The 12,710-nt window shown below is 44.8% G+C and overlaps 1 protein-coding gene across 1 annotated transcript in view; it reads right to left on the bottom strand.

Moving 5' to 3' along the window:
• NOS3 (nitric oxide synthase 3) overlaps positions 1-12,710 on the bottom strand; it is a 999,469-nt gene that overhangs the window by 615,547 nt on the left and 371,212 nt on the right. The window contains exons 9-10 of the mRNA XM_078662772.1: positions 4,858-4,959; positions 3,250-3,444 (exon numbers count right to left, since the gene is read on the bottom strand). Of these exons, the coding sequence (XP_078518898.1) occupies positions 3,250-3,444; positions 4,858-4,959 (297 nt within the window). The remainder of the gene's footprint in view (positions 1-3,249; positions 3,445-4,857; positions 4,960-12,710) is intronic.

Below are 12,710 nucleotides of genomic sequence, written 5' to 3'. Positions count from 1 at the left end.
TGCTACGGTGTTACTTTAACTTTCTTAACTTTCCTAGATCAGTTTTTACCACTCCACTGGTCTTGATAACACCCATCCTGAACTCATGAGCCAGTTATACTTTTCACTGACTCTGATTATACCCCTCACGCGCACACCAAATTGCGCTCTTGTGTTTCCATCCGTGTTCAAGTCTCACCTCGTCTGCGCATGCGCATTACGAGTAGTGTCACTATCCCGAATTCCGAAGGAAATCATGTCTGCGCATGCGCCTCAATCCGCGCGTAATTCCCGGAAGTGAGTAGCCTGCCCGGACCAGGCTAGCAGTCTAGCCCTGGAGTACATCCTCAACGCATGCGTGGTAGGAAGGCTGAAACTCCCGGAAGTGGTGTCGCGCCTTTTTCCTCACCGGCAACGCATATAACCGCCTTCACCCTTCCCAACCGGATCGACGAGACCCGGTCCTGAGGGCGTGTAGGCTTATCTGCAGGAGACGGACGCCGTGGGCGTGAGTACGAGTCCGGCTGAGAAACCATTCAGAGCTAAGTAGTGTTAACTGCTGCTTGACCAGGCTTTGGTGTCCCTTTTTCTTCCCTCTGTTTTGCTTTGCAGGATGTGCCAAATGCGCCGTCCCCTCCCTCCCGCGGTCTATGGGGTGGATTTTCATCCCTGGTGAAGTGAGACCCTCCCTCTTTCTCGCCACTTCTTGACTGCTTCATTGCTGACTGGCCACTGGCCATTTGGCCCATTGATCGATGAGTGACAGAATGTTGCGTGTTTATTTTCACTGCCATTTCGCCCTCATTTCACGTATCAATACCCTCCCCTGTGCACTTACACAGTTAGATTTTGCAAAATTGGCAATCTACTTTGACAGTGCCACCATATTAACAATATGACTTATCGTGTAGCCTCAGCCAACGGCAGAGCCACGCACCTCTGCTATTCTGCATGAGTGGTGCACCCTGGCACTATGAGCACTAGAAATAGACTGAATCTGGCTAAATCAATTGACAAAATATTCTAATTATGTTTCTTTTGTCTTGTGTTGTCTGTGTTTTCTTACCTTCACAGGTGCCTTTTTATTTTTAGTCTCTAAATTTTAGAGGCTGGAGGTGTGTGCGTCCTACCTTCGGGTGGTGAAGCCCGCCTCTGTGTTTTTGTGCACTTCACAGATCTTTTAACTTTCAAGCCCTCTGGTAGGGTGGGCCTTAGAGTGCCCATACCGCCGAGGTTTAACACCATAGGTCCTGACGAATGCCAGGTTAATGATACCACACCGGCTGAAACATGTCCATGTCGACCATTCACATATTCACTTAATGCTAGAGGGAGTAAGACCATCCAATTAGTTGGCTCTACTCACCTACACATTTTTTAACCTTGCCCTTGATGGTCTTTGATTAAAATTAAATTTTTGACACATACAAGGCAATTTTAATCTCACCACTTGACACTATTCACGTAATTTTCCACATAGCCCTCCCATCACGAAAACCAGCTCCGCAGTAACTCTGGCGTCGAAGCACACCGGGGTGACATTCGGTCACACCCGGTGGGGCCCGATGATGAAGCAAGTCACCGACCAGGTCGGTGAGTGAGGGCTTTCCTAACAAACCTATTGGGCTTTGTTGTTTCCTTGTGCTCTGTGCCCTTTTTCCACCTGAACCAGAACAGGAACACTCTTTTGTTGTTGTTACATATTATAATTTGGGGACTAAGAGTGTTCACGACTCTCCCTCTCTCTCTTATTGTTTGTAAATATTAACAACAATTGCCATATTCTCGATACAGGAGACAAAATACTGCCTAAACCCCTGTTTGCACTTAAATGGAGTAAGAACATTGGAGACCTAGTGGTCCACACCAGATCACGTTCCACTTCCCAGAAAGGGTTTCAGGATACTCTGGTCTCTCCCCCCGGTAAAGGGTCATTTTCTGTGTGGCTCCTGCTCAGTGTGTTATCTGACACAACCAACTACATGGATTGACCTTGGCCTCAAGTTACCATGGGTACTGTTTAATCACAATAATTGCAACAGTGAGGGGGACATCTATCTTATTACTTGACGCTGTAGGCTGCTATATGTTTACTACCCTTAAAGCCATAACTAGGATAGTGGAACGTCAACGTTCGGTAGATGCAAGAAATGAAACACCAAACTCACCAGACAGTACCTCACATCTGGGCCCACTGACGATGTCATCAGGTGGGTGGTCCTAGACAAGCCCCATTATACTTATAGACAAAATAAAAAAATGAATAAAATAAAATATTAAAAGGGAGCAAAAATATAAATAAAGGTGATATGCTTGAATAGCAAATTGGGGCCCGTCGTGCTGATTTTAGCCTAAAGTAAAATGATATAGTTCAGGTGGGAGTTATTTGCAGTATAGTATTGTTGTTTCCCCCTTGCTCCCAGACCTACATATTATTCATAGAGGGGGTACCTCTCTTTGTTTAATAATTGAGAGGTAAGTATACCTTGCTATTTTGGGTAAGATGAGCCATATTCTCTGAGCTTGCGTGTTGGTGTTGGGCATTAGGTGCACTGAACTTAAACACAGGGTGTCGCCACCCTTTAAACTTGACTTAAATCCAGTGCTGTTTGTATGCTTCTAATCCTTATTTTGTATTTTGTAGAATGTCAGTGGACCCAGTGTTCCGATGGGCCATCCCGTTCCCACCAGGCTTACCATTTGAGGGGCTGGTAAAATCAGTTTGGTTTTTAGAAGAGTGACATTCACTTTTGGTCCAGACGAATGCCTAGGAACTCTCTTTGGGATCAATGGTAGGCCAAAACATGTTGACAACACAAAGGGGGTATAATTTTTTGAAAGAAAGGTCCTCACCTGGTTTAAACTCTTGGAGGGCACCAGAATAAAACTCACCCAGCCCATCCAGAGATAATTGTATTCCTATTTTTCTTTTTTCCACTCTGCCCCTCAGTCTAAACCAACATCTGCTCATCACATTGAAAACAGCTCTGCTCCTACCTCCTTGGGATTCATAGCCCATGTCAGGTACCTTGCGGTCCTGGTGTGAGGATGGAACCCAATGATGAAGCATGCCACCCTCGGGTGGGTGAGGGTCTTTGACCTCAAAGAAGCATTATTCCTTGAGACACTGATTGCTTTTCCCTCTTCTTGTCAGATTTCAGACATTGTGTGTTTTAGGGTTTGTGTGAATTAACAGGGTACATTGCTGAGTGCGCATACAGGCTGAGTACTGTCCATGACGTGCTCTGTACATACATCCATTTACCGTACCTGGTACAGGAAGCATGGGCTGAGCAGGTAGTTGACCATCTCTTGGTGGAAGACTGGAGTGAGGCTACCTGAAGTTGGGGGCACAATCCAGATCCAGTCAGCAGGGCAGCCCCCTCGAAGGCGGTTTTCAGTCTCCATGTGCTTTATGAATGATTCTGTGGCAGCGTGGTGGTCCACAAGAGTCACATGGGCTGCCTAAAGGAAAAGACAATAAAGCAGTAATGAGTCCTTGCTTTTACTCAGTGTGACATTTGAATGGTTACAGTGAAGTCTGAAGCACAAGTGACCTAGAATGCTCCTCATGCGCAGTCATCTCTCAGGTCCTCTATCCCTCTTCTCCTTTATAGTTCATCCTTTTTTACATAGTTTCATCAATTCTTCAATTCTTCTCTCAATTAAACCAATAATTGAGCCACTTTCCTGCCACGTATTCCACCGTTTGTCACTACCTTCATCACTGCATGCATCACTCCATCCAAATACCTCTCTCTTGAAGCATTTCGCTATTAGTCTGTTTACATTCCTCACACCTCTTTCCATCCATCAAATTATCCATGTCACCTTCCATCCTTCTCCTCCTTCACGTCATTAGAAACCTCTTCCTTCATGCCTAAATCCACCTTACAAACAACAGTGGTCCCATGCATTCAGAGATAAAAGAACGAGTAATAAATATAGAGAGAATCCATTCTATATTCTGAAGGACATGTCCAGCCGGACAGAGGTCTATAATTTTTACTGATCAGTAGAAGGTATTTTTGTTGGATTTGAAGTGTGTACTCAGTAAAAATTATAGACCTCTGTCCGGCTGGACATGTCCTTCAGAATATAGAATGGATTCTCTCTATATTTATTACTCGTTCTTTTATCTCTGAATGCATGGGACCACTGTTGTTTGTAAGATTCAAGCTCCCCGAGGTCCCCTGTTGACTTAATTGGGGCCCCTTGTTGTTATAAATATAAAATCCACCTTACCTCACCATGTATTTTCCCACATGTCTCTCAATCGCCCCTCCAATCTTCTCTAAACACATGTTTGAATCCATTCCTAAATGTTTCCGTCAATCCACTCACCTTCATAGTCATAAACTGATATCACTGTATCTCTCCATTATCTTATTGATTCTTCAACTGCCTCTCCATCCAATGCTCTACGCAGAACTCTTCCTCTTGTTCTTCATCCTTCCAGCAATCTATGATTATATTAATTCCCATTTACACAGTGTACGACCATCCATCGTCCCAGCCACAGCCATGCTTCAGCCTCTGCATCTCTTTCTGAAGTGGTCCTACCTCACCTCTAAATTTGTAACCCTGGGATGTTAATCAGAACAGGCAGCCTGGCAGCTGAGCCTAGAGAGTGGGCCTGTTCAGGTGGCACCTTGCCAATCAGACCCGTGTTAAATTGAGGAGAAAGGGGGTAGAGATGAAGTAGACATGTCAAGGACATACAGTGAGTGAAGATCCCTTAAGGATCAGCAAGAGTACTTTGGAAGGAGGCAAACGTTATGTCATCCATGGTGACCCTTCAGCTGGTAGAGCACTAACGTCGCTGCCTTTCTCATTACACCCTGTCCTGGCCCAGTACTCCCCATGATTGCCTTTTACCTGGAAACTGTGAAGAACTGCAATATTGATTTCAATGGCAGCCTTGTCCTTCCACAGAGAAGTTGTGTTCCTGGTGTCCAGGCCCATGCGGAGGGCAACTGTCTGCACAACAAGAATCAGAGGAGACAACTATTCACTATATGATATTACACTGCTAATCCATTGAATCATACAACAGGGCATCATCAAGTTTCAAGCAATTAAAGAAAGAGACATTTTGTATTAACAGTAGGTCGCTGATCTCTAGATGCTGCCAACAGGGGAACTATGAAAGGCGTAATGAAATAATGCACATTCAGTATCTTCTCTTACTGGAGGCAACTGAGAGCTTCCCCTCATCACCTGCTACCCACATACAATTAATGTGACCTTTGCAAGGAGCTCCCTCTCACTCACCTCCAGGTCCTTTATTACTTCTGTTACTGTGACGCAGGCAAGTGACTCCCTTGGTACATGCGCCACCACAGCTTGTGTTACTATGAGCTCTACGGAGAGATCCCTTTCACCTCCCTTCCCAGTACCCATATGAATTTTGCAGCAGCGCCCCCCTCACCCTGTGGTACTGACTTCTCTTACTGTATGCTGTGCAGGAGGCTTCTTACAGTTATTTTAGGAATTTTAAAATAGTTTGAATGCTAATAATAGGCCCCAGGATGCTGACAGTAGATAGACTGATATGGGAAGATATTACTGATATGATTAGTAGGGAAAAGTCAAGCCTTGGGTGATTTAATGAAGACTGTCTTGTACTCAATAGTGTAGAGATGGTGCAGCAGTCCATCAAAATCAGAGGGAGTTTGCTGTTTGGAATGGTTTGAAGGCCGAGTGGGGTTTGTTGGTTCTTCTAAAAGCAAGACAAATGCATTGGAAGAGTTCAGGGGTCTTGTGGGGATGGGGTGAAAAAGTATTAAATGGCACAGATTGGAGCCTCTGCCACAATAAGCAGGTATGTGAGGTGCGGAACCCAGAAGCCTTCATGTAGAGATATTGATAACCAGTACAGTACCAGTAAGGCAGGCTCTCCAAGCATTTCAGAAGGAATGTGGGAAGGATATTGTAGGAAGGTAGGATCCTTATGCATGTGTACCCACACTTTTTGCCTGGTGCTAAGCTGGTTTTTGGACTAGTCTGATTGGGATCCTGCTAATCAGGACCCCAGTCTATCTGCTTCCCCCTAAACTGTTATGTTAGGTACATTCCAGATTGGATACTGGGGTACCCTTGTCTGTCCCTAGTATATGGTACCCATGTACCTAGGGCTTAGGTACCCCAGAGGCCTCCCTTGGGCTGAAGCATGTATTATGCCATCAGTGAGAGGCCATGTAAAATGGAACCTACAGGCCTGCCATTGCAGCCTGTGTAAGTTGGTGCATGCACTACTTACTTAAGATATAGGTTTACGATATCCGAGGATCACTGTAATTAAAACCTATAAGTCACCACTCTAGCAGGCCTTTACACTCCTGAGGGTAGGGTGCTTGGTTCTAAGTGAGAGGGTGCCACTGCATGAGCAGAACACCCCTGCAGCCGTGTGTGGGAGGTATGATTCCACCCCTCAGAAGCGAGCTTTGTGGGGTCCCTGGTGTTCCCAGTACCAGCCGTTTAGTCCCAGACAGCAAAAAATGGCTGCTGCCGACCAGAGACACATTTATGCCCCGCTGATGCTGAGCCAAGCTTGAGCAGGGGAAGGCTGAATAATAGGCATCCTGTCACAGGGAGGTGTGACCACCTCCCTGACATGATTTAATGTATTAGGGCTGGGTGGGTGCGCTTGCCAGCGATTGAAAGTCTGAATGAGGGGCACATTTGCTTTCCCTGTGCATAGTCCAGTTCAAACCAGTCCTGGGAGCCGTTGGCTCTCGCTCTGGCGCGAAACTGGACAAAGAACATGGGAGTAACCTCCCCACTGTCCAGACCCTCCCCTGGCATGGTGCCCTGAATCTTGCCAACCCTCTTCTGTGGGTACATAAGGGCTTACCTGGCTGTAGGGCCTTAGATTCGATGTGGACAAGATTCTGAAGAAGAAACCACTGAACTTCGACCATTTGGACACTCTGGTCATTGCTGGACTTCGTTTGGGCCCAACTTCATCTCCCACTCAGTCTGCTGCATCATCTTTGCCCGTGCACCATACAGGATCTGTGCAGGACCTGTGGACCATCAAGGACAACCGAAGATATCTCCCTTGGTGTGAAGGAGTCACTCCCCTGCATCCGCAGGCACCACAACACTGATGTCCGGTCTGCTGATCCTTAGCTCCTACAGACCCCGAAGGCTTCAGCGACACAGGAGGTGGGTTTATACATCCCTCGAGGTTTGAGCTGTCCCCTCACCAAGTCTGAGGTCAGAATCCCTCTGTGGAGCTGCAATACCCGAAACCCTGTGCACCGAGTACATTTGCAAGTGCATATGCTGTTGGAGTTTCCCAAACAAGTGCATTAGGCTCGGAGTAGCCCCCACCCTTTCACCATTTCCTACCAAGAAATTTGGCCTCCTCGCACTGAGTGCTCCGTGAGCTGTTGTTTGGTGAAATCGCTTGAGGTCCTCTTGTGACTCCTGTGCCTCTGGCCTGTGAGTCCATTTGAGGGTCAACTTTGTTTTTCTTGGGCTCCCCTGGTTGCTCAGGCTGTGTTTGGTGAGTCTCCTGAACCTTGCTGGTCCGAACCGTAAACATCTTCGACCTTCTGGTGTGGGTTGCCGTTGCCAAGGCTTGTTCGTGCTCCCACCGGACACCGACTACTCAGCACTCAACATCCTTTGTGGGTCAGCTTGTATCCGGCTCCTGGTTGTCCTTGACATCTCCTGGTCCACGTAGCTGCAGAGTCAAGCACTCCATCAACACACCTGAAGCACCCAACATCGGTGGGCATTCGACTACCGAGCCCCTGGTCACTCCTGACTTACCCAGACCCTGTCCCATCTGCTTTCAGCTTCTCTTCGACAAGAATCCACCTTTGGATTCCAACAGATACTTTTCTTCCTTCCAACAGCGGCTCTCCTTCGAAGTACTCCATTGGGTTCGACGCGGTTTCCAACGCCATTTCAGATCTATGCACTTGGCTTCCCTGGGATAGGTAAGTTGGGTACCTCGGTATCCACGGATGGGGTGGCTCTCCAATCTTCTGTATTCCACAGGGTTTCTTTGAAGTCCACTGGGAAGGGTCCTTAAACTCTAAAACTTCAACTGCAACTTTCCCATAGAATTGTACAGAGTACGCAGTTGTATTCCCACACTGCACCCGTCCTCCGTGGGGTCCCTACTTACTCACCTTGGGTGGTTCCTTGGGGTCCCAGTGTTTCTACATCCTCTTGACACTGTCTTGACTTGAGTCGTGGTTCTTATACCACTTACTTAGTAATGGTTTGGTCCCCCCCTGGGGCCCACTGTGTATTAGTGCTATTTACTGACATTTCTGTGCTTAAAAATTGTGTGCTTTGTAAGATACTGTGTCGTACTAGATAGTGTTATAATAATAAATACATATTTGTATAACTACTGTCATACTGTTTCATTTAACCAATACTACAAAGTTGCATTCTGGTAAAACAAGCTGCTTAACATTTCTTCAAGACTAAGCCTGAAGGCTGCTCTCCACAGCTACCACTTGGATAGCTTTCTAAGGTTATCTTTGGCTTCTTAAATCACCAGGAGGGTTGTTTGGACTGGTGCAAGGTGCCTACTTTAATTAGTGGACATCATATACCAGGCCAACTTCTCACAGATATAATAACACCCATAGTATAGCCTCCAGAACTCCCAGGCCTCATCCTTCATTGAACAACACAGACTACTATTGGATCACAAAAAAGGGTTTCTGACCCAGAAGTATAGAATCAGGCCTGACCCCACATTGGATGACCTCAAGAGCAGCATAGACAGTAACAAGTAGCTGTTCTACATCTACTTGACCTATTGTCAGCATCTGACATTGACGATCACTAGCTTCTAGCCCAAAATCACATGTATTCAAGGAATCCCAAATCTTCTCGGTAATCCATTTCAAATGTTTGTCCTGCACCATTCACGTAAACATCTGTCCCACTAGTTTCAGTGATGAAGGCCCTACTTTTTATTATTTACCTATCCCATCTTCCCATCCTTTTGAGATCATTCAATTTCACGTGCTACAACTATTCAAATGACGCTCAAATCATCTACAACTGTAGCATCCTTCTAATGCTAAGACCCATGAAGTGGGCAAATGTTTAATGGTAGTTGAACACTGGATGCTAACAAAATTACCTCAACTTAAATCCTCAACAAAGTTTAAATTCTCACCTGTGGATCTTGGCATAATGATAACCTTGTGTACTTTTAGCCATTTAATATTGGACACCCACCAATGACAAGTAATAGGCTGATAGAGCGCTCAACGCTCTTAAATTTGTAAGGGTGCATTATATTCATGTATGAACTGCACTCCCATATTGTTTGGCTGAAATGTGTGTTATTAGAATGAAGTTTATATCTTCATATTAAAATCAGTAGGATGAAATTGTGACGCTATTTACAGGACTGATCAGGATTTCGCACGTTTAGAGTAATCATGTAATCATGCATGTGTATCATGAATATTAGGTAATATAAATGTATTCACTGTTCATAAATAATTTATATAGAGGCTTGTGTAATGGGTGTACATTAAAGAACATTCTTAGGTTGCCGATTGTAGGCCTAACTTTAGTTTTTCTTAAGTTTCATTTCTCCTCGTTTGCTTGCAAGTTGGGAGTTAATTAAAATGTATGTGTGTGTAGAAAGTTTCCTCTGCCCCTACTGTAGGTGCATGAATTCAACCTCGTTATTTTAGATTTAAGAAGATACGTGGGAGGAGAGGAATGTCTTTGAAGAACTTGAACAGAGTGAAGGGAGGACATCTTCCGTGCCTCGTGAAATCTGGAAACCAAGGTCGGCAAAGAAGGCTTCAAATGAATTGGAGTCTGTAGAAAGTTACTCAAGGAAGGTGTTCATAGAATAACTTCCCATGTGACCTGTTAGGGGTGTAACTTTGTCTTTTTGTATTAAGCACAGGGACAGATTGGTGGGACTTCTGCTTTTGACTGAGGAAAGGGAACATCTTCGAACGAGCTCTGTAGCTTCAAGCTACCTGACCCATTTAACGTGAGTGCACGTATTAAAAAGCCAACACATGCTGACACCTTTGAGGGAAATTCTTCTGGGAAGTTAGGAAGGGATGCCACTTTAGGAGTAGATTAGGGACAGATTATTCCTTATTTTCGGAAATAAAAATGAAAAGGGATTTGGACGCAGTGTCTATACTCAGTTGTGTTCTGATTCTGGAATTCATTGTTCTGTGCCTATTGTGCCAAATTAACTATATTCGTAGAATGGGCTCTGTTATTCATGTATCTTTATACTCTGATTTTGAGGTGTGTCTATATTCTGTTATTCTTTTCTTTGTAATAAATTAACAAAATCTGAATCCAGAGTCTGTGGTCTTTTAGCAAGACGGGGAGGGTAATTGTATAGTTAGTAACTTGATTCCTCCCCTCTACACTTCTATAGCAAACAATAAAGACCATCGACCAGGGGTTCCTAAGTAAATCTAGGACATGGGATTTGGGGCCCGATGTAGGTAAAATAGATTTACCGATTTTTAAATACCGAATCATACCGATTCGGTAATTAAAAATCGGTAAATCTAAGGGGTGGAGATGTAGGAACATCCAGATGCTCCTTTTTCCGAATCGGAAAATATCTGTATTTACCGATTCGGTAAATACCGACCAGTAATGCCCCATTCATTCCTATGGGCTTTGAAGCCCATAGGAATGAATGGGGCATTACCGGTCGGTATTTACCGAATCGGTAAATACAGATTTTGCCAAGGGTGCAGGGGGTGTCACTTTGACACCCTCTAGCACCCCCAAAAAAGATTTGGGGGCCATGTGGCAGGCATACCTGCCCTAAGGGCAGGTCTGCCTGTCATATGGCACAGGTGTGCATGCACACATGTGCATGCACACCTGAATCGGTATTTTACCATCAAATATATTTGATGGTAAAATACCGAATCGTTAAGGGTTGTGGGACTCAGAAGAGTCCCACCCACATGTCAAAAATACCGATTAGGTATGAATACCGATTCGGTATTTTACAGAATCGGTAAATTTACCGATCGGTAAATTTACCGATTCTGTAAAATACTGGGCCCTACATACCAAATCAGATTTACCAGTCGGTAACGGCCGAAAATACCGATTTTCGGCCGTTACCGACCGACCTACATCGGGCCCTTGGTCCCATCAAAACCATGCAAAAGACACACAATTGACTGGGGGTGAATGTTTTGATTTGTTCTGCATTCCGTCCATCAATTGTGTGTCTTTTGCTTTCTCGCCCTAAGTGCGCCGGGTGTGCCCAGACGTTGGTCTCGGGCTCACTGTGCCACTGGATTCAAGCTATCCTGGCTGATGAGAGGTGAAACTACACAACCGATACTAGGAGGCTTGTGTCTGGCCCAGGGAGGACCTGGCTTGGAAATTCGACTGTTCCCATGAGGCACATTGTCAAGACTGATTTGCATATGGCCAGGTCTAAACTGGGGGGGCATGGTGAGCAAACAAATGATGGATTTAACACAGATCTCTTGACTGGGGGTGAATGTTTTGATTTTGTTCTGCATTCTGTACATCAATTATGTGTCTTTTGTTTTAAGTAATAAACCATGGCATGATGATTTGCTCAAGCTTGCACTTCAATCCTAAATAAACAAAATGATAAAGGAATCTTTCTCTATAAAGAGGCTATTTTGCCATATCTTTCCCTCCAATACAGTATACAGGCCTCTCTACCTAGAGTGAAAGCCTATCTGTACTATTCAAGTAGGCTTTTTTTTATAGGACTCTCTTGAAAAACAGTGGGCAAGCTACAAAGAACTCTGAATGCAGCAGCCAACAAAATCTTGAATCTAAACAGACAGGACCAAATTTGCACCCATTCTCAAAAGCTTTTCACTATTTAGTAATGGTAAGAAGAATATATTTCTGAGATCTCTGCATTGCACACCAGCCAATCCAACTGCCTTGCAATCCAAACTCAGGTCTTACAGGCCAAGGGTTTCTCTGGTTTCAGCTATGGCCACATATATACTAATGGTCTTTGAGGAAATACTGGAAAAGAATTGATCTCATTGCTCCACGGTGGGCTCAAATTGAGGTTTAATAATAGCAGACATCTTAAATCCTGCATGGTCTTGGCAATTCCTTCAACAAATATTTAGCCTCCAGAATACATTTAAGGCCCAATAAGTGGTCTCTTAATAAGGCTCAATAATTCTGCATATGGTATTTCAGACACTGGGTTATGTAACTGTGACTTTAAGGGAGTTCCAAGTTTTCACATTTGAAAGGGGTCAACATGGAGAAAGTGGGGGAGGGGGTGGCATCCACACCACTGAAGATGACCGCCTGACTTACAGACTCAGCAACACGTTTGAATCCTCAGCGGTTATTCAAGCAGACAAACTATGCACTGACGAGGATTAATGTCTCTCCGCTCATTGGAACAATAGCAGATCATGGTCTTGACCTTGATGGAGTAGCAGCTGCACCCACTCTCATATTTTCTTCCATCGAGGACTTCTGATGTATCTGTGGGCGCCATTTTATGCTGCTGCTTCACTCACTCCCGCTGTGCGCAGTTCCTGGAGGCGCGTCTTCTGATTTTTAGAGGAAAATGCACTCTCTCCTCCCTGCTGGCATGTGGCTGGAGTGCCTGTTGCAATTTATCAGTTGACTGATATACTGCTCACACAGCATAATGTTCACTCTGCTCTTTTCTACATGGACAGATTCATTTGTTTAACCATCAGATATAAATAGCTTCTCATAAT

This window comes from Lissotriton helveticus, chromosome 10, assembly GCF_964261635.1.
Source record: "Lissotriton helveticus chromosome 10, aLisHel1.1, whole genome shotgun sequence".
Classification (NCBI taxonomy): Eukaryota; Metazoa; Chordata; class Amphibia; order Caudata; family Salamandridae; genus Lissotriton; species Lissotriton helveticus.
This window is presented reverse-complemented; position numbering and strand designations above follow the sequence as displayed.